Source organism: Marmota flaviventris, chromosome 1 (genome assembly GCF_047511675.1).
Source record: "Marmota flaviventris isolate mMarFla1 chromosome 1, mMarFla1.hap1, whole genome shotgun sequence".
Classification (NCBI taxonomy): Eukaryota; Metazoa; Chordata; class Mammalia; order Rodentia; family Sciuridae; genus Marmota; species Marmota flaviventris.
In genome coordinates, this window is record NC_092498.1 from 137,434,669 (window position 1) to 137,462,044 (window position 27,376).

The 27,376-nt window shown below is 33.7% G+C and overlaps 1 protein-coding gene across 2 annotated transcripts in view; it reads left to right on the forward strand.

Annotated features, from left to right (window-relative positions):
* Window positions 1–27,376, forward strand: part of Ift81 (intraflagellar transport 81) — a 69,040-nt gene that overhangs the window by 6,641 nt on the left and 35,023 nt on the right. Inside the window, exons 5-11 of one of the 2 annotated variants that reach the window (XM_071609088.1) lie at window positions 892–981; window positions 3,330–3,395; window positions 3,708–3,818; window positions 5,476–5,560; window positions 10,670–10,833; window positions 12,607–12,702; window positions 14,333–14,479. In XM_071609088.1, the coding sequence (XP_071465189.1) occupies window positions 892–981; window positions 3,330–3,395; window positions 3,708–3,818; window positions 5,476–5,560; window positions 10,670–10,833; window positions 12,607–12,702; window positions 14,333–14,479 (759 nt within the window). The remainder of the gene's footprint in view (window positions 1–891; window positions 982–3,329; window positions 3,396–3,707; window positions 3,819–5,475; window positions 5,561–10,669; window positions 10,834–12,606; window positions 12,703–14,332; window positions 14,480–27,376) is intronic. The other variant, XM_071609093.1, reaches the window with a different exon arrangement.

The following is a 27,376-nucleotide window of genomic DNA, read 5'->3' on the forward strand; positions in this document are numbered from 1 at the left end:
CTTGAATAGCTGGAATTATAGGCATGTGCCACCACACCTGGTCCCAAAGTATTATTGTTCAAAAAAAATTGGATAAAGTTGTGATTTTTTTCATTTGACTATTTATTAAACACCTGTATGAATTATGCACTGTGGTAAGTCCCAGGAGTACAAAGGTGTACACAATGGATATGATTCTTGTCTTCCTGATTCTCACTGTCTAATGGAAGAAGACAAACAAGTAACTTGTCTGTTATAACTTTATATGCTATCTACTCTGATAGGATAGGTACAGGGCTAAAGAAGGCTGTTCTGAGAATTACGATATTTATGCTGAGACCTGTAGGATGAATCAGAGTTATTCAACTTAGGGATGAGGACATAGAGTTTCTCAGAGCGAGAGGGTGTGTAAGCTGGAGATAAGATCATGTAATGTTCCAGGGGCTGAAAAAAGATTATCATAGGTAGAGTATAAAGTATGAGGTGGGAAAGTAACCAGAGATGAAGCTAGAGAGGTATTTATTGGCCACATTGTACAGATGTACTTTTCTGTGTCCTGTATAAATGTTTGAGAATGTGTTTTTAATGCTGTTGTTACAATGGTTTAATAATCACTACAAGTTTAAACGCTTGATTAAGAAATCCCTACTGGCTTGGTGTAATGCCTATAATCCCAGCAGTTTGGAAGGCTGAGGCAGGAGGTTTGAGTTCAAAGCCAGCCTCAGCAACTAAATGAGGCCATAAGCAACTTATATCCCATTTCTAAATTTAAAAAGAAAGAAAGAAAAGGGATGTTGCTCAGTGGTTGAGTGCCCCTAGGTTCAGTCTCTGGCGCCATTAAAAAAAAAAAAAAAAAAGGTAAAAAAGTAATCCTATTATAGAATTTATGATTTAATGACATTCTTCTTTTAGTATGAAGAGTTGATGGAAGCCTTTAAAACTTTGCATAAAGAATGTGAGCAGCTGAAAACATCTGGATTTTCTACAGCAGAAATCAGAAAGGTAAAGGAAAAAAACATAATTTTTTGGATTTGGATAATATTGGATTTTGCATTTTCATTTGTCGTTAATTCAGTATGAGTTTTAAGATTTTATGGAGACTAATGACAGCAAATGGCCAGGGTAAATTTACAGCAAGTTCTATGTACTGGGTAAATCACTAGAAGGGGTTTTAAAAGATTGTTGAGTCTTTATGTGGTAGAAAATATACAGAAAAACAAAAAAAGGAAAAAAATCATCTTGTATGTATTGGGGATCACATGATACATACTTATTTATATCTTGCCTTTTAATTATTACATTGTGGATACAGTCCCTTTGTTGTTTTTCTAAAAAAAATGATTTTTCATGATCAACCTATATTCCCAAATGTGGGTAACTTAACTATTTTTAGTTTTTTGTTTTCAATTTTTGCTCTTATAGATAATGCTATGATTATTTTCCACATAATGTTTTTGGCATGTCTATGATTATTTCCTTAGAATAAATTCTAGAAATGGAATTGTTTGTTAAATCACATGAAAAATTTGACAACTTTTGATGCATGTTATTAATGTTCCCTAGAAAATATTTTTATATTTTCACCAAGCATTTTAAGTTCTTTCCTCAAACTATTACCATACTGACTTGTATGGATTTTGTGCTTTTAGAATTCCTGAGTTTTCAATGCCATTTTTATATTCTAATTTAGACACATTAGAAGTTGCTTCCTCAGGGAAGCCTTCTCTAATTCATTAAATAGATTAGTTACCTCTATTATTTTTTTTATAGCACTCATTACACTTATTAATTACTTTAATGTCTGTCTTCCAATTACCTTTAAGGGCTATGACGGTAAGTACTGTATATCTTATTTGCCCCTATATTCCTAGTCTCCATCACAGTGCTTGGCACAGGGTAGGTTCTCAATAGGAGTTTATTGAATATTAGGAATGAAGATGAACTCAGATGTAGTAAGGGAGAAAAGACCAATAAGTACTTACTTAAAGTAGCATGGAAGATGATTGATATTCCTCTCCTGTTCTTCATTATGTCCTATGAATAAACCAAAATGTTAAAAGAACCTGGAGTTTATATTTTAATTTCACTCATTATTACCAAAGTATTCTTGAATATATTCTTTGTAGTAAGTTTAGAAAATGTGATTAAATAAGAAATAGAAATAGAAAATAATTCACTCATAATCCCATGTTCTAGAGATAACCACTGTTGACATTTTGATAAATATATTTAAATCTTTTCCTTGATATTATACTGTACATACATACAATTTATAATTTACTTCTTTCAAGTAATGTCATATCATGACTTTTTCTCATGCCATTAAACATTCTTCTACATAATATTTAATAATTTTCATTATATAATGTAGTTTATTTAATAATTCTCAGACATTTAGATTTTTTTCAAATTTTAGATATAGTTAGTAAGAATCCTTTTTAAAAAGTCTGTGAAAAAAAACTCTGTGGCTTTTCATGAATATTTTATTAGGATAGATTCCCCAAATGTAGCATTATTGAGCTAGAAGGGATGCACATTTATTTTATCTTATATTATTTTTTATATACTGCCACCAGTAGTGAGTGAGAGTGCCCATTTTCTCAAATTTTGCCAATACTGACTAATATGTATATTTTACCTTTGGTATTATTGTATTAGTTTTTTCAGGTTTAGGAAGGATTTTTGTTTTCATTGAAAAATATTATGGAACTGGTTAAAAGGAAGGTAATTTATTTATTACTTACTTATTTTTAAATATCTTGATTTTATTCTTACTTGGAATGTATTGTCCATTCCCACATTTCTTTCTCTTTAATTTTGGATTTTTAATGTAATATTTTAAAAAGTTTAATAATCAGAGAGAGGTGATTTATTTTTAGGGAGAGAATTGGTTAGTTGGCAAAAACAGATATAATTTATGTCTTAAAATCACCATAGCCTTAAAAATAATTTTGATGGAAAATTGGCAGAATACATGGTTTGGCATTTAACAGAGCAGATGGGATGTCAGCAGCTGTTGTTCATGTATTTAGACCTGCACACTTTCCATTATAGAGAATCTTTAAAAAATCATGTGCCCATATTTGGAATCAGAACACAGATGTGTCAGTTGGCAGCTTCACCTTGCTGCGTTTTAACCTGCTTTAGTTGCTTTTCTAGATGAAAACCAAGTTGCCAAAAAAATTACCCTTCATAAAGAACCCGAGGGAAAAATAGAAATGCCCTTTGTCCAAAAGAGAATTTTTGTTCCTTACTGCTCTGGTTCTAAATGATGAAAATGGTCGATGCATAATCGTATAAAAATCTTATCTCATTTCTAAGTTTTTAATGTCCTCTTTACTACTTTTTAGGATATTAGTGCAATGGAAGAAGAAAAGGATCAGCTCATTAAGAGAGTTGAACGTTTGAAGAAAAGGGTAAGGAAAGAATTAGCACTGTAGAATTTGGCCCGAAGTCCTAAGGACTGGCAAAGATTTAGGAATGCAAATAAAGATTAAGCCAGGCATGGTTGTACATCTGAGGATGAACTCAAACGACATTGAGGGAAAGGGAATCTCCGTAGGCAGTAGCCCAAAACTTTTAAGGACCTGGAGTCTAGAGCTTTGCTGACATCTCTAGGGAGTACTGTTTACCAAAAGGAAATGATAAGTGGATGTCTGTGTCACGTGACATGCTAATTTATTTCTCAAACCTGACAGTAACATGTACTACTTATTCCCTTACTGTAGGTGGAGACAGTTCAGAATCATCAACGGATGCTTAAAATAGCAAGGCAACTTCGAGTTGAAAAAGAGAGAGAAGAATTTCTTGCACAACAGAAACAGGAACAAAAGAATCAGGTATCCACGAAAAGTTTGTATTCTCAGGATGAAAGAAATTGCTCCTTCTGGTAATTCAAATGTAAAGAGCAAAGAATTTTAGAATTGTATTTTGTGGCACCAACAGCAACAACAATACCTCCTTTTGGGTGCTGTACTTTGTATCTATATTTTTTTGGTTGATTCTTAGCTCATGTTCCAGTATTACAGATTTATTATAATGTTAAGCAGTAAGATTAACTGCTCATGAAATTTATAGAATTTCTAAAGGATGTCTTTAGATTCTGGGACTATAGGAACATCCTTTTTGTTCCACTGATCTACATTTTACTCTAGTGGCAAATAAGTGAATCATGAACAGGTTCAAAATCACAAGAAAAAAATAATCTGGCCAGAAAGTATTACTTTTATTTATTAAAAATCTATCTTGAAATCTGAGTAGACTTGTACATTAAAAATATATTATAGGGGCTAATATAAAAATATATTATAGTGGTACAGCACTTGCCTAGCAAGTATGAGACACTGGGTTCAATCCTCAGCACCACATAAAAATAAATAAATAGAACAAAGATTTTTTAAAAATTATATATATATATATATATATATATATATATATATATATATATTACAGGAGCTGGGGTTGTGGCTCAGTGGTAGAGTGCTTACCTGGGTTCGAGTCTCAGCACCACATATAAATAAATAAAATAAAGGTACATTTCAATCTAAAATAAATATACATTTAAAAAATATATATTCAAATCAATTTTATTTTTGACTACATTGGAAGTTTAGATATTTAGCTGTATTGGAGCTTGATTTGGCAGCATAGTACTTTCTCTGCATCAGTAATCTGCATTTTCTAAGCCTTGAATGGTTATTTAGCATTAGTTTTTGATTCTGAGATAGCAATTGTTAGCATTTCTTAGGATTAAGAAAACCTGCTATAATGAGAAAAGCCTGATGCATTTATTTCTTAACAAATATTTTTCCTTAATCCCCAAATTCAACAAATAACTAAAGAAAAAAATTTTAATATTTATTTTTTAGTTACAGGTGGGCACAATATCTTTATTTTTTATTTTATGTGTTGCTGAGGATTGAACCCAGTGCCTCACGCTAGGCAAGTGCTCTACCTCTGAGCCACAACTCCAGCCCTACAGAAAATTTTTCTGGAAGATTTTTTTTTTTTACATATATTTTTGGTTGTAGATGGACACAATACTTTTATTTATTTTTATGTTGTGCTGAGGATCTAACCCAGTGCCTCACATGTGCAAGGTGCGTGCTCTACCACTGAGCCACAACCCCAGCCCTGAAAGATTAAAAAAAAAAAAAAAAAATTTACATGAAAAGGAATTGAGAGAACCAGTTACATTTTTTATTTAACAGCAATTTTCTTAGCTCTTAATATTTGTTCCTTTTATATTATAAGAAGTATATGTAGAGGCTGGGGCTGAGGCTCAGTGGTGGAGTACTCGCTTAGCATGCATGAGGCACTGAGTTGAATCCTCAGTACCACATAAGAATAAATAAATAAAATAAAGATGTTGTGTCCATCTACAACTAAAATCCATTTTAAAAAAGAAAGAATTATGTGTATTTCCTATTGTTTGCCTATATGAGTGATAAGTTTTTAATACATTAAGCAAGTCATAAATCTAATTGTATTTTAAAGCTATTTCATGCAGTGCAGAGATTGCAAAGAGTACAAAACCAGCTGAAAAGTATGCGCCATGCTGCAGCAGATGCAAAGCCTGAAAGTAAGTGGAATATTATATAATATCTGTCAATATAAAATATTATTTAAAAAATATTCCTGAAAGTAGTAGATTAATGGGAATTAATTATTATCAAGTGATAGCTCAGTATTTTGGAGCATCATTTTCCAACTATAAGGTTTCATCTTTGTAAAAAAAAAAATTCATACCCACCCCTCAAAAAAAAAAAAAAAAAATTGACCAGTTTTTCAGTTAGGGCAAAGAAAATGATAATGACTGGCAAGAAAAGCCCTCCAGTGTACACTTATATAAGTACTTGGAATGGATGTTATGAAAAAGATGAATGGAAAAATGGGAATGATTGCTTTAGAACCAGGGCTATAAAGAAAAAAAAGATACTAAGCCCTTAAAACTGAGTGTTTTTCATGTTTTGGTTTGTAGAATAACAGTACTAATGATGTGGGCATTCCTGGCTCTGTTACATAGGTCTACACAAATGATACGTTGTTCTGATACCCCAGATCATACCACCAAACCCATCCTAGGTATATTGAAAGTTTTTAGCTCATTAGGAGGGAGGCCGCACACATTGGAAGAGTAGTACAAAGCTATCATTTGTATTTGAGAGATATTACAACATAAATATCTAGCTGATAGAGGGTTAATTCCTCTTTTTATAGTAATCTATAAAATATTACAGATGCAATACGTAAAGTGTCTGTAATAAAAAGGCATATAAAATTACAAGTGTTGACAAGAATGTGGAAAAATTGGGACTCTCATGTATTGCTTTGTGGGAGTGCAAAATGATGCAGCTGCTTTGGGAAACAGCTTAGCAGTTCCTCAAAATGTTAAACATAAAAGTTACCATATGAACCAGCATTTCCATTCTTAGGTATATACCCACGAGAATTGAAAACACATGTCCACACAAAAACTTCAACACAAATGTTCATAGCAACATTATTCATAATAGCCAAAAAAAGAGAGAAAGAAACAACCCTTATGTCCCTAAGATAATGAATGAATTAACAAAATGTGGCGTATCTACACAATGGAGTATTATTCTTCCACAAAAAAAGAATGAAACATTGATATATCCATGAAGCTTATGGCATGTATGAACCTCAAAAACATGGCTAAGTAAAAGATATCAGCCACATACATATTGTGTGAACCCATTTATATGAAGTGTCCAAAATAAGCAAATTCATAAAGACAGAAATCAAATTAGTGGCTGTCTAGAGCTCAGAGCACAGCTGCGTGATTGGGGGGAACTGGAGAGAGAGGAAATAACTGCTGTAGCGTTTGGAGACTTCTCTTGGAATTGATAATAATGTTCTAAAATTGATGGTGCTTATAGTTGCACGATTGTGCTATACTGAAAGCCATTAAATCATATACTAAATGGGTGAATTCTATGGCATGTAAATTATATTTCAATAATATTGTGTTTCCCTAATTCTAGACACCAGTTTTTTCTTATTTTAGTTGTTTTTGTGGTTGGTATACATCTTAACTTTTTTTTTTGGTGCTGGGGATTGAACCCAAGACCTAATGCATGTGAGGCAAGCACTCTATTAACTGAACTATATCCCCAGCCCGTATATCTTACGTTTAACATGGTATTTGTAATCTATTTCATGGTATCTTACAGTTGAGACACCTAAAAATCAAGGAAAAAAGACATGCGTAATTGAAATTTAAGAAAGTAGGACAATATTTCTTATATGATGAATAGTTGATATATGTCAACTTTTGACTTTCCACATAATCTCACTCAGTGCAGTCATAAATTCTAATTCAAGCAATAACTGAAAGTAAGCATGCACTTAATTGTTGGTATCACTTGATTCTTTATTTACTAAGTTTCTATTTTTTTATAACTTTATTTTATTTATTTATTCTTTTATGTGGTTCTCGAACCCATTGCTTCACACTGCAAGGCAAGCCTTTTGGTTACCACTGAGCTGTAACCCCAGCCCCTAAGTTTCTTCTGCTTTTAGGAGAATGTTAATTTTCAACACAAAAGTAAAATTTTTTTTCTATAGGACAACTTATATCTGTTTAGTATATGTTCTTTGATTTTGATGTAAGGTTACTTTACATCTTTATTATAAAAAATTAAGATGAATCTTCAAAAGAAATCCATTAAAGTACAGCTGTTTTAAAATTAATACCAATAAGTTTTACAAATAGTACCTATTATTGATAATACCTATTGATAATTTTTCTTTCCATTCAAAATTACGTCTCAACTCTCAACTCCCAAATACTTAATAGAATATTTATTAAATTTGTGGATACAAAGAAAAATTATCTTTCCCATTGTTAGGAGGCCAAGTGAGAAAAAAATGGCTGAAAATATAGATAGAAATGCATTATGTATGTGATATATGTATTTTGTGGGTGGATAGGGAGTGGGGATAGGAGGTTAAGGAGTTCCTGCTTTGTTTACATCTTTCTGGAAAATGGATAAGAGTTTTGTTCAGTAGCCTAGGGAAAGAATAAATTAATCAGATGTTTGTCTAATTTTGGTATTTAGTGTCTAATTTTTGTAATAACAACAAAAAAATGGTTTGCAGAGTTTATTTCTATTTACTTAATTAACATAAAAAGTAGTTTTAGTATGACAATGTAATTTGTGATTTTGTAGCATAACAGCCATATTATAAAACATTCACTGAAGTTAATATAACTGTACATACTATACACTCATGAAATTTATTACATAAGAGAAACCATTCAGTAAATTACACAGGATCAGTGAGAAGCTTTCAGAGCATTTTTAATCTAAAAGTTTGCTGTGATCTTGGTGACTTTATATTTCTTTTCTCCAGGATATTTAAAGATAATGATTTAAAAATTTTGCATAGAAACATTTGACTAGTTTCAGCTCTATAAAAGAATTTAAATTTTAAAAAAGTGTTTGTTATTTTTTTACCTTTATTTTATTTATTTATTTTTGTGTGTTTCTGAGGATCAAATCCAGTGTCTCACACATGCTAGGCAAGCACTCTGCCACTGAGCTACAGCCTCAGCTCAAAAACTTAAAGTTTGATGTTAACTCTGCGTTAGTATTTTAACAGCTTTATTGAGGTAAAATTAATATAACAAACTGCACATAAAGTGTATACTTGGTAAGTTTTGATATAGGTATACATTGATGAAGATATCAACTCTTAATGAAAATAATTATCTATTACCCCCTTTTGCCTCTTTGTAATGTCTTCTGTCCTCCCCATCACCAGGCAACCATTTTTAGGAAAAAATATAATTGAAGAATTTTATGTTTTAAAAACATTTTAGCAGGCTGGGGTTGTGGCTCAGAGGTAGAGCGCTAGCCTACCATGCGTGAGGCACCGGATTCTATCCTCAGCACCACATAAAAATAAAATAAAGATATTGTGTCCACCTATAACTGAAAAATAAATATTTTAAAAAAACATTTTAGGCTTTGATTTATGCATCTCTAGTTACGTGAGGTATATTTAAGAACCTGAAGATGGAGGAGCTAGTCATCTAACACCCAGACAGCCAGAGGAACTGGAATGTAGATTTAATTGGAAACCACCTAGGAATGATTACCTGATTTTTATTATAGTGTGATTCATTAAACACTTTTCTTTCTCTCCCTTTCTTCAATCCTGAAAAAGGGGGAAGGTTGAAGGCATGAATAGAAAACTTGTAAATTTGCCATTAGTGCATTTTTATATGTTTTATTGGTACAACAGAACTTAAAATATTTGAAGGTTTTGGGCCATATTTATTATGCAATTTACATATATAGATTACTTAAACAGGAAACCCAGCATTTTAAAAAGTCAAGCCAGGGATTGGGGTTGTGACTCAATGGTAGAGTGATTCTTGCCTAGCATGTGCAAGGCCCTGGGTTTGATCCTCAGCATCATATAAAAAATAAATAAATAAATAAAATAAAGATATTTGTCCAACTACAACTAAAAAGCAAAATAGTAAAAAAAAAAAAAAGTCAAGCCAGATTTTGTAAATGTATAATAAAGATATGAAATAAACTTTATAAAGCTTTCTAGGCTGGAAATTTATATAACAAAATCATTATTCACTGAAAATCAATATAGTCATACATCTGACCAAAGTAAGAAAAGTATTTACTCTTAAAAATACAATTTAAGTTGACGCTTAACTGTAAACTAATACATTAAAATATAAAAGCTACCAAACCTAAAATATTAATGAATGTAGATAATTTATTTTTCTTTTCCAGATTTTATACCTATAGCAATGTCTTCATTGGTTTGAAACTGATAAATTATAATATATTAATTACTGCTTGTGATGAATTAGAATAGAAATATAAACTGCATCAGAAGTATTACAAAAGAAAAAAAGCATTTATAACTTCTTGTATAAAAGAGCACCTGGGTTAGATTTCATTTACATGTTAGTTCGTGGATTTCTTTTTCTGTTTTGTGGTGTTGGGAATTGAACCCTGGGCTTCCCATATGGTATGCAAGTCCTTTACCACTGAGCTACATTTCCAGCCCTGGTTCATGGATTTCTTAAAAACTTAGAAGGCAAAATATGATCCAACAATATGTCTAGTTCTGCAAATGTCATTTTTGCATATTGAGGGATATTAAAAAATTAGTTTATAAAGTTTGAAAGATCCTAATATCACACTTTTATAATTATAATTATTTGTTCTTCCATTCAGATTGCTGCTTTCATAATCATTTTAATTAGCATCAAAATATTTCAGTGACCCATCTTTTTTTAAAATAATTTTTTATACCTTTATTTTTTTAAACATGTATTTTTTAGGTGTTGATGGACCTTTATTTTATTCATTTATTTATATGTGGTGCTGAGAGTCGAACCCAGGCAAGTGCTCTACCACTGAGCCACAAACCCAGCCCCACTTTATTTTTTATTTATTTGTTTTTATGTGGTACTGAAGATCAGACCCAGTGCCTCACATGTGCCAGGCAAGTGCTGTACCCCTGAGCTCCAACTGCAGCCCAGTGACCAATCTTTTAATGCACCATACTAGATATACAGAATGCTTTCAATAGATATGCCATACTGTCCAGGTCTTACATTTAAAAGTGTACAGACTATCACTATACCTACTCTTTCAGGCTGATTATTCACTTATTTTGTTTTTGAAAGGTTTAATGAAGAGACTAGAGGAGGAGATAAAATTTAACTCATATATGGTAACTGAAAAATTTCCTAAAGAAATAGAGAGCAAGAAAAAGGAATTGCATTTTTTACAAAAAGTGGTTTCAGAGCCAGCTATGGACCATTCTGATCTTCTTGAACTTGAATCTAAAGTAAGTGACAATCATCTTTTTATAGCTCCAATTTTATCTCATCCTCAGGTCTGTGAAAATTAAATGAACTGCTTTCTTTAGTGTCCCAGTTAGGACTGAAGTCAACCATGCTAAGAGTTGACAGCTCTTTTGAGGAGTTGTCCTTTATGAGGAATTATAGAATGTTATGTTCCTTAATCTCCATGATGTTATAAAAACCCAGTCAACTGATAAGGAAGCTAAATAACTTCAATATGTAAATTAATACATATGAATTGACTTATGGGCTTATGTATTCATAATATATCATTTACATGACAAATTTTAGAGTACTTTGAATATCATTAATTTTTTTTTTAATATTTATTTTTTAGTTTTCGGTGGACAGAACATCTTTGCCAGGCGAGTTCGCTACCGCTTGAGCCACATCCCCAGCCCGAATATCATTAATTTTTATTTCTAAGCATAATATTATGGTAATTCTATACTTAAAGCTGATTTTCTTTTCTTTTTGGTTCTGGGGATTGAACTCAGGGGCACTCAACCACTGAGCCACATTCCCAGCCCTAATTTTGTATTTTATTTAGCAATAGGGTCTCACTGATTTGCTTAGTGCCTTGCTTTTGTTAGGCTGGCTTTGAACTTGCAATCCTCCTGCCTCAGCCTCCCAAGCCACTGGGATTACAGGTGTGCACTTCCATGCCTGGCTGATTTATTTATTTATTTTTATTTATTTATTTTTTTACTTTTCAGTGCTGAGAATTGAACTCAAGGTCTAGTACATATCAGGCAAGTGCTCTATCACAGAGCTGCACTCTCAGCTCTCTAGAGCTGATATTTTTTGTTACCCTTTTTTGCCAGTCTTGGAATTACCAAACTTTCTTGAAACCTGTTTTCATTTTACATTTTTATTTCCTAGAAATAAAACATTAATCAAATGTATATTTTTTAAAATTAATTAACATGAAAAGGTTTTGACTTGCTAATCTTTGAATGTGCTTAATAACCACTACAATTAAATATGTGATTCTGATCATTTTACTCTTTTAATTCACTTAGAGAAATTAGATGTCCAGATCAGATTTGGATCAAATTTAAAGTCATACAATTAACAGAATTCCAACCCTTCAAAGGATAGATATACTGAAAGCCATGTTTTTGTTTTTGTTTTTTAATGTGGTTTTGGGGATCAAACCCAGTGCCTCATGCATGTTAAGCAAATGCTCTACCACTGAGCCACAACCCCAGCCCCATGTCTTGATTTTATTTGTTGAAGAATTATATGCTTCTATAGGATTTATTCAGTTTTATTACATTTTGAAAAGGTTTAATGGCTAGGATAGAAGATAGCTATCAAAGAATGACAGATCTAAGTGCATAAAGGGTTTTAAATGTCATACATGTCAGCTCTCAGCTGAGTTCATGAATTCCTATTAGCTTTATCATTTAATAACGAGTTGAAAGTCATGACCCAGGTGAGGGGATAACTTCAGATTTTTAGAAAGCATCTTTTTAATAATAATGAATAAATATTTCATGTAAAATACTTCATGATAGTTTAGATATGAAAAATAATCAAATTGTACAAATATATATCATGAAATATAAATGTTTCTAAAAGTAATCCTAACAATCCACTCATAACATTAATGAAACTGTTTCTCCCATCAAATCACTGATGGTAAGAGCTAAAAATTCAAAGCTTTTGGCCAGATTTCACTTTGTGTAGTAACAGGGAGAGTTTTTTTCTTTGTAGGGAGAGTTTTAACATTTTTCACTTTCATACTGTTTTAGATAAATGAAATAAACACACAAATTAATCAGCTGATTGAAAAGAAGATGATGAGAAATGAGCCAATTGAAGGCAAACTCTCACTATATAGGCAACAGGTAAGACCATACTTGGACCCTCTCACTGAAATCTGTGATCTTATTGGTGAACATCTTCATCAAATCCCCTGGATGTGTTATCTATAGTCTTAAAGTCAGAAGGAAGAGTAAATGTTCTTTGGTCATTGTTGATCTCCAGATTATAAGTAAGAATTAGTGGGGAAGCCACAATGATACCAGTTCAAGTTTGAAATGCAGTATACCTGATGAAGCTGTTTTCTTAGTGCCTTTTAAAAATGAAAAAGCTCTGTCACCACATTTGATATATAAATATATTTTTTTTTAGTTGTTGATGGACCTTTAATTAATTAATTAATTTATATGGGGTGCTGAGAATTGAACCTAGTGCCTCATACATGCGAAGCAATCACTGTATCACTGAGCTACAACTGCAGCCCTGATAGAGCACTTTTTGTCTTTTTTGTTTAATCTGTAAATGTGGAATTCCATTTTTAAATTAAAGCTTATATTAGGTGGTTTAAATGAAATATTTATAATCTTTAATGAGTCAAAAACAATATACTTTTCAGATTTAAAGTTAGTTTGCAAGGACTGTCCTTTTATTGTCTTCTGACTAATTTTGTTTTTCTATAAAAGCTACTGCTTGTTCGCTATAGTTTTTCCTTTGATTTTTTTACATATATTTTTCGTTGTAGATGGACACAATACCTTTATTTTATTTATTTATTTTTATATATAAAACTATATGACAGGAGAGGGAGAATCTCTAGTGCAAATCCTTTAAAAAATTCTACTGTATTTCCTGTTTGAAAAATGATATCAGGTGATAAAAGACTATTTCTTTTTTTCTTTCTTTTTTTTTTAGAGGGGGGAGACAATTTGGCTGATGTTTTTCTTAAACTAGTATGGTCATGATTCATTAAGGAAAATCCCCCAAGAGTTGCTAGCTAATAAAATGCTGCATTCATGGCTAAGAGCAGCCATTTGGATTAGGTTAACAAAACATAATTCTGATGAGTCAGATGTTTGATTTTGAATCTGCATTTTATTTATTAGAATACTCCAAATATAATAAATGGCTTTAACCTTTCTTTTAAAAAGTCTGGATATTGAGGGGCTGAGGTTGTGGCTCAGTGGTAGAGCGCTTGCCTAGCACATGCAAGGCACTGGGTTCGATCCTCAGCACCACATAAAAATAAGTAAATAAAATAAAGGTATACATACGTGGAGTATAACTCATTTTAAAAAGAAGGTGTGGATATTGAATTTGGTAAGATGACCTGTGTAATAATTCTGAAAATAAAGCATTCTTGTTTTCTTCCAGTGAAAGGGAAAACAATTGACAGTGTTAGCTTCTGTTTACTTACCTAGAATGTATTTTCATTTGCAGTTGAGAAGACTTTAATGTTTTTATTAGTACATTTTTGTTTCTTTGTTGATGACATCTGTCAGGCCTTTTGTCTTCTGAAATGTTTTTCGGTTGGTATTTGGTATATATTATATGCTTATGCTAAATACATAATTGATGATGATGGGGAGTAGGAAAAGGGAACTGGTCAGGAGAAGCCAAACTAAAAAGTTAGCTTGATAAGATCTAAAAGATAGGTAATTTCACAAGATAATGGAAAATTTATTATATGTCTTTTGTTCATATTAAATGCCCAATTAGGCATCCATCATTTCTCGTAAAAAAGAAGCCAAAGCTGAGGAACTGCAGGAAGCCAAGGAGAAGTTAGCCAACCTAGAAAGAGAAGTATCATTAAAGACAAATCAGACCCGTGAATTTGATGGCACCGAAGTTTTGAAAGGAGATGAGGTAAGTTGAGGTATCTCATGGAACAAGGGTATGAATATTGGACTTTCTTTAAACCATTAATGTCTTTGACTTTCTTAGTTCAAATGTTGATAGTAGTTAATCTTATTTTATAAAACTTATTTAAAACTGAAAAAATAATTTGCAGTAATATTAAGACATTTCTTTATATAAAATAGGAGAAATCTTAGTGATTTTATGAGAAAATATTCCAAGTTTTCACTTTTTTATATTGAAATTATTTATTATAAGCATTAAATTATAAAAGACAAACAAGAGTAGTAGAAACTAGCAGGCAATATAAAAGTTCATTTTTGCTTATAAATGTATTTCCATAAAGAGTTAAGAAAATATCACTGAGTTAATATGGTCAATAATGTATATTTGGAGTTGGTAGCTGTGGCACACACCTGTAATCCTAGCAGCTCTGGAGGATGAGGTAGGAGAATCGCAAGTTCAAAGCCAGCCTCAGCAAAAAGCAAGGCACTAAGCAAGTCAGCGAGATCTCTAAATAAAATGTAAAAAATGGCTGGGGATGTGGCTCAGTGGTTAAACATCCCTGGGTCAATCCCTAGTACCAAATAAAATAAAAATAATGTGTATTTGGCCAGTGAGGCTAGCCCAATAAAATGACCTCATAACAGATGCTTACAAGTTAAAAAACAATGCAGTTATATCTTACATTGCTGTGTACTTTAAATTTTAAACAGTGCTTTAATAGCTGCTGTTGCATTTATCCACTGCCAGACTCATAAGATTAGAAGGAAAAATAATATTGTTTATTGTTAGCTAAACTCAAGCAACAAAAATATAATTCCTCATCCTCTTTTCATAAAATTAGCTCAAGAAAAACTGAGTGAATAAAGCCAAATAGCTTGTCTTAGCTTGGTGCTTTTTTAGAAAATCATATGATGGGTCACATTTGAATTCCTAAACATTACCTGTACTCAACCAACTCTTAAAGGTTTTTGAAATTTTATGTGAACTACTAACCCTCAGCAAAAGCTACTTTGAAAAGCTGCTCATGTCCAAAGCTCATTTTTAGCTTTGGAAAGTTAATGAATTCATACTGTTAAAAATTGGCAGTGAACCTTCACTGTGCCAAACATAAATGAATTGTTTCCATGGTACCATTTTTCTCTGTGGTGTTTCTGATTGTAACCTCCTAAAATGCCTTTTGGCTTGTAGGGGAAGTACTAGATCTAGGAAAGCAACACTCGATTGAAAAATTCCTTTGGGTTTTAACATCCACTTCCAGATTGCTTTAGAATGAGAGTGTTTCAAATGATACTTGGAGGATAGCAGCATGTGCTTCATGGTATCTTTGCTTTCTGTGGGGGGGAGAAAAATTAATTATACAGCAATTTTGCTTTACAAGAGACCATGCTGCTTCCTAGCAGTTTTATCTTAAGAAAATCCTGCCCAGTTGACAAGAAATACTAATTGTGGCCACATTTCACATTTGACATCTAGTATAGTATTAGATGTTCTTGCGTGTAAATATGAAGGAAAAGAAACCAGTGTCCAGTTGTTAACCTTTACTTTTGGGAAATCATCTGAATAGAAGTATTTGATGACAGATAAAAGACTACTTTTTTTTTTTTTTTAAGGGGAAAAATTACAACTTTGGAAATGGTAAGGTCAACTTAATGTTTTGAGTAATGTCTGATCGAAAACTAGAAAAGTAAATTATTTGGCAGTTACCTAAAAGAACAGAAGGTATTGGGGAACATTATGCATAATTTTATAAAGAACAAATCTTGGTAGGCCAGTTTTATTTTCAACTTTGATAGAATGGTAGGCCATATGGACAAAAGGGAGGAAGTTTATTATACTAAAACTATATAAGATAGCTGGACTTTACTGAGGTTTCTGATTTGGTATTACATGGCAATCACCAGAAAATCATCAATGATGTTTGGAAAGAATACTCTGCCAGGAATCACATGCAGAATAAGAAAAAGGAGGATTAATATTTATTGAGACTTTTTACATAAAACTCTATACTAGGTGCTTTACATATACTTCTTTGCTTCTTGTAAGAGGTGTTTTTAGTATTTCTGTTTCACAGTTGAGTGAGGGAAATTAGAAAATTACACAGCTAATAAGTGGCCAAGCTAAGATCCAGATCTCTCCCATCTTTCTGTTGACCTTGAACAAATTATTTAATTTTTTTGTTTTTCATATGTAAAGTAGGAAAAATTGCTCTTCATTGTCTCTAGGACAATGAAATAATGGATATTAAAGCTTCTGAAAAACTCAAAGGTTCCATCAACCCGAACATCTGACATCCTTTCAAAATCACTCCTGTGGGTGGCATTATATGCCTAGAGGCAGTGGCAGAATGGTTTAAGAGCACAGGTTCTAGAACTCAGTTGTTTGAATGCAGTTCCTGGCCTTGTCATTTATCAACTGGGTAACTGTTTTAAATTTCTTAATCTCTTTGTACTCAGCTGTAAAATGTGAATGTTGCTGTATATACACCTCGTAGAAGGACTACACCTGTAACACTCTTAGAACAGTGATAGGCATTTGTAAGCTCAATGTGTTGACTTCTTTTTTTTTTTTTAAGTTGTAGTTGGACAAAATACCTTTATTTTATTTATTTATTTTTATATGGTGCTGAGGATCAAACCCAGCATCTCACATGTGCTAGGCGAGCACTCTACCACTGAGCCACAACCCCAGCCCTCAATGTGTTGACTTCTAATGTTTTTAAGTTTATGTTACTCACTTGAATGAAGAATTTGAAAGTTAGAAATATAGTTTATAGCTAAACAATTGAAACCAGAGTTTCAGTTGTTAAGCTATAACTAGGAGCAGTTCAGCAGAAATAACTATGATGTGGTTTCTGTTTAGGATTAAATAATTTACACAGATCCAAGATGGAATATGATAGCACTAATTCACATTATTTTAGCAGCCATTCACTGAGCAGTTCCTATGCACTCAGTCTCGAGTATGTCCAAAACATCCTTGTTAATGGATGCACAATAATATGACTGTACCTAATGCTACAGAACTGTAATTCTAAAATGGTTTAAGCAGTAAATTTATTTTATATATTATACAATCTATTCTAATTCATCCTCCCAGAATGCCTATGAAGTAAGTACTATTTCTATTTTATAAGTGAAGAAACAGAGGAATTTAATAACTTGCCCAAAGTCCCAAAGTTAGTATGCTGTAGAGATCTGAAGTAGACCTAAACGCTTTTGCAGCTGTGTTACTGTACACTGTGGTACCCTGACTCCTCTAAGGCACAGTTAGAATGGATAAGGTGTGTAAGGTTCACAAGACTATGTTGTAGTTGCAATCAATTGAAAATGTTGGCTTTGTAGAAACTGTGTAACAGCCATTTGTTTGGATCTAAAACTTCATTCCTTGATTTAGGAATATGACTTGTTAATAAGGATAAATTTCACAAGCCCTAGACATATTACAGTGATTTATATTCCTTTGTCATTTTTCTTCCAGAGGTCAGTGAGGAGTTTTTGAAGTTTGGTAATGAAGTTTATACATTTTTTAAAAATATTTTTAGTTGTCAATGGACCTTTATTTATTTTATGTGGTGCTGAGAATCGAACCAAGTGCCTCACATATGCTAGGCAAGTGCTCTATCACTGAGCCCCAGCCCCAGTATATACATTTTGATACTTCCTACTGTCACTAAAGCTAATATTCTTTTTTTTTCTTAGAGAGAGAATTTTTTAATATTTATTTTTTCAGTGGACACAACATCTTTATTTTATTTTTATGTGGTGCTGAGGATTGAACCCAGTGCCCTGCGCATGCCAGGCCAGCGTATTACCGCTTGAGCCACATCCCCAGCCCTAAAGCTAATATTCTTGATGTGACATTTTACCTCCAAATTTTAGTTCTGATTGCAGATGACAAGTGCTATACATATTTGTTCTTCACTAAACTTTTGAATTAGTAGCTCTTTGGTTTTCCTTATTGATAAAAGAAGTGTCTAAAAATGCTTGTTTTTTCTCATTGTACTTTGGTGATCATTCGAACATTTTATTTTCATTGTATTGATATGCTTGAGGCAGTACTCAAGAATATGCCCAGGAATGTATTTATCTCCTATTCTGCTAACATTCTGATAAAGGAATTTCTTGAACAGTTGAAATTAAATTCTTAGTGGTAGAGATACAAGTTTGTTTTTTTTTTTTTTTTGTACCTGGGTTTGAACTTGAGGTATTTGACCACCGAGCCACATCCCCAGCCCTATTTTGTGTTTTATTTAGAGAGAGGGTCTCACTGAGTTGCTTAGTGCCTTGCTTTCTGTTGAGGCTGACTTTGAACTCCTGATCCTCCTGTCTTAGTCTCTTAAGCCACTGGGTTTACAGACATGTGCCATCACGCCCAGCTTCTTGAAAGTTTTTATAATGGACTTTAAATATAAACTGATTAAAGATCTGATTGAGTCAGCAGTCTCAAAAATATTTGACTACTGTTGTCTCTGAGAGAAGTACACTGGCACTTTGCCCTTGATCCTAACTTATTTGTTACTGTTAATAGTTTAATAGGATTTTTTTAATATTTATTTTTTAGTTGTAGTTCAACACAATACCTTTATTTATTTTTTTTTATTTTTTATTGTTGGTTGTTCAAAAACATTACATAGTTCTTGATACATCATATTTCACACTTTGATTCAAGTGGGTTATGAGCTCCCATTTTTACCCCATATACAGATTGCAGAATCACATCAGTTACACATCCATTGATTTACATATTGCCATACTAGTGTCTGTTGTGTTCTGCTGCCTTTCCTATCCTCTACTATCCCCCCTCCCCTCCCCTCCCCTCCCCTCTTCTCTCTCTGCCCCCTCTACTAACATTCATTTGTCCCCCTTGTATTATTTTTCCCTTTCCCCTCACTTCCTCTTATATGTACTTTTGTATAACTCTGAGGGTCTCCTTCCATTTCCATGCAATTTCCCTTCTCTCTCCCTTTCCCTCCCACCTCTCATCCCTGTTTAATGTTAATCTTCTTCTCATGCTCTTCGACCCTACTCTGTTCTTAGTTACTCTCCTTATATCAAAGAAGACATTTGGCATTTGTTTTTTAGGGATTGGCTAGCTTCACTTAGCATAATCTGCTCTAATGCCATCCATTTCCCTGTAAATTCTATGATTTGTCATTTTTTAATGCAGAGTAATACTCCATTGTGTATAAATGCCACATTTTTTTTATCCATTCATCTATTGAAGGGCATCTAGGTTGGTTCCACAGTCTTGCTATTGTGAATTGTGCTGCTATGAACATCGATGTAGCAGTGTCCCTGTAGCATACTCTTTTTAGGTCTTTAGGGAATAGACTGAGAAGGGGAATAGCTGGGTCAAATGGTGGCTCCATTCCCAGCTTTCCAAGAAATCTCCATACTGCTTTCCAAATTGGCTGCACCAATTTGCAGTCCCACCAGCAATGTACAAGTGTACCCTTTTCCCCACATCCTCGCCAGCACTTGTTGTTGTTTGACTTCATAATGGCTGCCAATCTAACTGGAGTGAGATGGTATCTTAGGGTGGTTTTGATTTGCATTTCTCTGACTGCTAGAGATGGTGAGCATTTTTTCATGTACTTGTTGATTGATTGTATGTCCTCCTCTGAGAAGTGTCTGTTCAGGTCCTTGGCCCATTTGTTGATTGGGTTGTTTGTTCTCTTATTGTCTAATTTTTTGAGTTCTTTGTATACTCTGGATATTAGGGCTCTATCTGAAGTGTGAGGAGTAAAGATTTGTTCCCAGGATGTAGGCTCTCTATTTACCTCTCTTATTGTTTCTTTTGCTGAGAAAAAACTTTTTAGTTTGAGTAAGTCCCATTTGTTGATTCTAGTTATTAACTTTTGTGCTATGGGTGTCCTATTGAGGAATTTGGAGCCCGACCCCACAGTATGTAGATCGTAGCCAACTTTTTCTTCTATCAGACGGCGTGTCTCTGATTTGATATCAAGCTCCTTGATCCATTTTGAATTAACTTTTGTGCATGGCGAGAGAAAGGGATTCAGTTTCATTTTGTTGCATATGGATTTCCAGTTTTCCCAGCACCATTTGTTGAAGATGCTATCCTTCCTCCATTGCATGCTTTTAGCCCCTTTATCAAATATAAGATAGTTGTAGTTTTGTGGATTGGTTTCTGTGTCCTCTATTCTGTACCATTGGTCCACCCGCCTGTTTTGGTACCAGTACCATGCTGTTTTTGTTACTATTGCTCTGTAGTATAGTTTGAAGTCTGGTATCGCTATACCGCCTGATTCACACTTCCTGCTTAGCATTGTTTTTGCTATTCTGGGTCGTTTATTTTTCCATATGAATTTCATGATTGCTTTCTCTATTTCTACAAGAAGTGCCGTTGGGATTTTAATTGGCATTGCATTAAACCTATAGAGAACTTTTGGTAATATCGCCATTTTGATGATGTTAGTTCTGCCTATCCATGAACAGGGTATATTTTTCCATCTTCTAAGATCTTCTTCTATTTCTCTCTTTAGGGTTCTGTAGTTTTCATTAATACCTTTATTTTAATGTGGTACTGAGGATCAAACCCAGAGCCTCGCATGTACTAGGCAAGCACTCTACTGCTGAGCCACAACACTAGCCCACTGTCAATAGTTTATATAATTAATAATAATAAAGTTTATTATATAATTACAATGTGCCAGACACCAAAGAAGAGTTCTGGCATGTACTATCTCATTTGTTTCATTGTATAATGCTGAAAGATACAATTATTATTCCAGTTTTTTACAAATAAGGGAATTGAGGCACACAGAGTTTAAGCTAATTTGCTCAAAATGTTATTGCTATTACATAGGACCAGAATTTGAATTGAGGCAATCTGGCTCTGGAGCCTTTATTAATTTTCAAATGCTAGAAATCTAGAAAGAATAGTCAACCTGAGCCAGATGAAATTACAATTTAAAATCATCTTGGTAGGTAGGAATGCTGTTATACTTAAGCAAACAAAAGACCATTAATGGGATTATAAATATAATGTGATAGAATTGAAAGTTTGTCTGCTTGGGTCAACACAAAACCCATTAGGAATGCAGCTTTATAAAAATAAATAAAATAGCCAGGTGCAGTGGTGCATGCCTATAATCCCAGGGACTTGGGAGATTGAGGCAGGGGGAATCACAAGTTCAAGGCCAGCCCCAGAAACTTAGTGGGATCCTGTCTCAAAATAAAAGTGGGAGGAGGGCTAGGGATGTGGCTAAGTGGTAAAGTCCCTCTGGGTTTAATCCTCAGTACCAAAAGCAATAACGATATATATATGTGTATATATATGTACTACATTTAGAAAATGTTGAATCCTATTTGTGGTCAAATTATGCCTGGAATAATATTTTACATCCTTGGCTTCATGACTTAAGAGATACATAGTCATGCCAGAGTACCAGATGAGGGTGACTAAAATGGATAAAAGTCTGAAAACTTTCATGGAAAGAAGGAAAAGATGGTGGGCAGAAAAGAGTTAATATAGCAGGCTATCCCTAGACAATCCTGCTTGCAAGGTTGGCCCTTGGCAGATATCTGGAAACTTGGACTTTGGAATAATTTCCACCTTTCCCTGATAAGAATGGCTCTCTGTGCCTAATAGTGAATGAAGAATGTGGTTTATGTTGAATACCTGTTTTTCTTTGATGAATCTGGAATTTTGGTACAGGCTAGGCAGAGGGTACCTGCAGGATCAGCCCTGGAGGTAAAAATCCTGGACCCTAAGTCTCTAAATGATCTTCTCTGGTTGGCATCATCTCACACATGCTGCTATAACTCATTGCTGGAGGAATTAAGCATTCCAATGTAATTTTGCTGGGAGAGGACTCTGGAAGCTTGCAGCTGGTTTCCTCTGAGCTTCACCCCCTAGGCTTTTTTTCTTTGCTGATTTTGCATTGTACCTTTCAGTGTAATAAATTATAGCAAAGAGGGTGACTATATTTTGAGTCCTGAGAATTTTCCTAGCAAATCATTGAACCTGGGAGTGGTCTTGGGACCCCCGACACAGATGGATTAGTGGATATTCTTGTTTGTGAGAAGGCAGAATTAGGATTAGTAGATGGGTATTAGAAGAAATAGTTGATTGACTGTAAGTATAATTTTCTGCCACTTAAGCTTTCTTCAGTAGTGGATCAGGCTGCTTTAGGGAAACAGATCGTTCCACTGTTTAAAATGTTCTAACAAGCCCAGCAAGTGATACATTAGAAGTAATGTGTGCATTGAGAGGAAGAACAGTGGGTCAGTGTTTTGGCCTTTTTAATCTTAAAAAAAATCTGATTACACAAGCAGTACCTAAATAGATTATCGTGATATGAAAAACAAACAACACCAGTCCTTTAATATTCTTTCTGGACAGAAACCACTGATATACACCATTTCTGTATATCCTTTCCCTCTTTTCTCTGGAGATAGATACAGATATGTAGATAGTAGTGTTTTGTAGATTTTAAAAATACAAATAGCACTATTCTGTGTGTATTGTACAACTCTCTTTTAATAACATGTCTTAAGAGACTTCTGTGTCAGTAGTACATGAAGAAGCTGTTCTGTAGATGTAGTATCAGCTCTGGGCTCAGAACACCTATGTAAAGATCCCTGCCCCTCCCCTTTCCTCCCCTTCATTCCTTCTTTAAGTGCTGGAGATATTAAACCAAGGGCTTTGAGCATGCAAGTGAAGTGCTCTACCATCCCCAGCCCACTACTACTTCTTTCTAAAATAACAATAAAATGTATTCTGATGTATTCTAAAGTAATTATCTTTGTTCTAATAACATAAATAGTTATAACTTCTCTTAGAATTTAAAATTCCTTCACGGTGTTGGGTGTTTTGTTTTCTACAAATATTTGGTAATTTGGGAGTGTGTGTATTTTTTTCTATTTCTTTTAAATTTTTAAAAAAATTTTTGTAGTTGTAGATGGACAGAATGCCATATTTGTTTTTTTTATTTTTAATTTTTATGTATGCTGAGGATTGAACCCAGAGCCTCACACATGCTAGGCAAACACTCTGCTGCTGAGCTAGAGCCCCAGCCCCTTATTACTTTTAAAAAAAACTTTTTTTAGTTGTTGTGGATCTATATTTATTTATTTATATGTGATGCTGAGAATCAAATCCAGTGCTTCATACATGATAGGCAGGTACTCTACTTCTGAGCCACAACCCCAGCCCTTTCCTATTATTTTAATTTTGAGTGGCCAGAGATTTCTTGGGTGTTTCTTGAACAGTCTTCCATCTAGCTCAAAATTCTTTTTTTTTTAATATTTATTTTTTAGTTGTACACAATACCTTTATTTTGTTTATTTATTTTTATGTGGTGTTGAGGATCGAACCCAGGTCCTCGCGCATGCCAGGTGAGCGCTCTACCGCTGAGCCACAACCCCAGCCCCATAGCTCAAAATTCTTATTAGAGGTTTTTACATTGGACAGAGAGGTACCTGGGATCTAAAGAAGTGCCTCAATGGCAATTGGGAAGTGTTCTATACCCCTTTTCTGACTTCACCCATATCAGTTCTGCTTTTATCTGAATAATATATTAGGGTTTCAGGTAAGAATTTGCTTGAAAACAAAATTCCACTGTTAAAAAAATTTGATCTAAATGATCAATCTAGAGTCCCTTCTAGTACTAAGAAGCCATCATTTCTGGATATTTATTGTGAATCATGGCCTAAGAATGTGTGAATATCAATCTCTTTTTTTATTATTATTATTAGTTGTTCAAAACATTACATAGCTCTTGACATATCATATTTCATACATTTGATTCAAGTGGGTTATGAACTCCCATTTTTTCCCCATATACAGATTGCAGAATCACATCGGTTACACATCCACGTTTTTACATACTGCCATACTAGTGTCTGTTGTATTCCTCTGCCTTTCCTATCCTCTACTATCCCCCCTCCCCTCCCCTCCCCTCCCATCTTCTCTCTCTACCCCATCTACTGTAATTCATTTCTCTCCCTTTTTTTTTCCCTTTCCCCTCACTTCCTCTTATATGTAATTTTGTATAACGATGAGGGTGAATATCAATCTCTATGTGTTTTTTTAATCACCTGTAAGAGACACCAAACTTAAGTTTGTAAGTGAATTTGATATTAGATTCTAATTAGAATCTAGTCTACTCATGTGTAGTTATTTTAGACATGTGATTGTCTCTTAGGAGTTTATAAATGCAAATTATTATTAATCCACTTAAAATAATTTCAAGTTATTAGAACAGGGTTTTAATATTAAATAATCTTAGTTTTCCATAGTTGAAGTGTTTTAAAAATATTTTACATAGGATATCTTCAGTGTGAGAGGAGATAGACAAACAGTATTTTAGCATACTATATAGTTAATAGTCATGATTATGGCTTGGGTCATAAGTAAAAGATTTACTGCCATCAGTATGCTTTTTTTAATAATTATGTTTTAATTGTTGTTGGACACGATACCTTTATTTATGTGGTGCTGAGGATCGAACCAGGCCCTCGCATGTGCTAGGTCAGTGCTCTACCACCGAGCCACAACCCCAGCCCCATCAGTGTGCTTTTTAATGATAGCAGAAAGAGGGGCTGGGGTTGTGGCTCAGCGGTAGAGTGCTCGCCTAGCATGTGCGAGGCCCTGGGTTTGATCCTCAGCACCACATAAAAATAAATAAATAAAATAAATATATTTAAAAACAAAAAGATAGCAGAAAGATTGTACCTTAAGTAACATCTCTTCCAGGAAGCACATCCTGAAAGTTTTCCATCCCATACCCTGCCACCCTGATCCTCCTCCTCGAATGTATTCTTATAGCATGTTCTCTTGCATGTCAATAATGCATAGCACTCTAAAGATTGCTTGTTCAGTTTCAGCTGCCTCTAAGAAACTAGTTCATTTCCACGATGACAGGCATATATTTTGTTTACTGGTGTTTACTTAGAAACTGGGCACTTGTGTAAACTAACCTAGAGGTATAGTTTTTCTTTAGTGATAATATTACTAATCTCTTGGCTGTTCCTATAGGCTTCAGTTGATAAGAAAAATTAATTTAAGGTAACTCTTCATTCTACCCATAATGTTTATTTCTACCCATAATGTTTATTTCATTGTATAGATAGTTATTTTTAAACTCTTGACCACAAATTTAAATGTGCCATTTAATCTGGTACCCTTCAGCCAGGATTTTAATTAATTAATTTATTGATTTATTGATTGTACTGGGGATTAAACTCAGGGACACTCGACCACTGAGTCACATCCCTACTCTATTTTGTATTTTATTTAGAGACAGGGTTTCACTGAGTTGCTTAGTGCCTTGCTTTTGCTAGGCTGGCTTTGAACTCGAGATCCTCCTGCCTCAGCCGCCCGAGCAGCTGGGATTACAGGCATGTGCTACCATGCCTGGCTTCAGCCAGTTTTTTGGGTTTTTTTTTTTTTTGCTATAATTTTTGCCATTTCATAGGCAGCAATAAAAGCTTAAAGACTTTCTTGTGAAAGACAATCTGTGCCTGTTTGTCAGTGCCATATGGCAACGGATAATGTCCTAGCCTGGGATATCTCTGTCTCTCTGGTTTAATAATTTGAAAATATAAAATCAGCCCCAATGATGCAATATTAATACCCTTCCCAGAGCTTTCATTCAAATGAATGTAAGCCTTTTGGGTACATTTTTTTAAAGCAACAAATGAACCTCCTGTTAAGGTTCCATTGGCACTTCATACATTGAGAGGTCACTCCTGGTTTATGGTATATGGGTCTAATAGATCCCTTGTATTTTTTCTCCTAACCTTTACAAGAAGCTCAGCTGTTGTGCAGTTATAGCTACTTGAAAAATGTGCTTGGTCAAATAATATTTATAAGCAGTTTCAGAAAGGACCAACCAATTCATTCTATAGCTACCAACAGAAATCCTAGAGCTAAATTGGAAAGATTATGAAATCTTCTTTAAATACTTCAAAGAGAAACACAATGAAGATAAGGGAATCCTGGCAAGATTTGCTGCAGCTGTCAGGTCTCAAAAAATAAGGAATCAAATTTTGACACTTGTAATTGAATCATCCACCCTTCGAAGTGAGCCCAGGAAAACCTGTGATATTTTTAGAACCTTTCAAATCACATTGTACTCTTTTAGAGTTCATAGCAGGACCCGAAGCCCCTAACATTTCCCAAGAGGTGGAACAAAACAGAATCAAATAAATTTGACTCAATTTGCTATAACAAGAGAAGTAAATTATGCATGCAGTTTAAGTAATGCCATGATTTTAACCCAATATTTTAAAACTCTTCATAGTGTTTTTTGTTTGTTTGTTTGGTCTTCTGGAGTGCTAACTGCTTGGAGCAGCAGTTGAGATACCCATTAGAGATAGTAACAGCTGTGTGGTGGTGATTTGATTTATAATAGAAGTATAGAAATCTTGAATGTGTGATTGTGTTTCACAGATGGATATTCCTGGGCTACCAGTTTCATCTAAGACAGATTTCTACCAGCATATATCATATTGCTTATTATAGAGTCTCTCAAAAGAAGGAGCAATTAACTAGCTACTTCCATATGTATGTAATTGCATTGTTCATGCTTGGCTTGCTGAGATTTTTTAATTTTAAAGTTAAAAACATAATACTAACAGGTTGGAAAAGGGTAGAATAGTATTTGTATGTGTTTATATAGCATTAGTTATGATGGGTGTTTTGAAAAGATTCATTTTAACAAAAAGCAGAGTTGCTTTGAAACATTTTTCTCTTGCCTTAAAACAGATAGCAATCCAAATGATTTTTTTTTTGAGTATGACATGAAAAGTTAGCCTTTTCAGTTTCTGCAAAGTACTAATTCAGAATATAAGAGAGACATGACAGGTGGACATATTCATGCTACTCTTAGATAGTTGGTGATATCTGTAACTCTCTTATTTCCCTCAAGCCTAT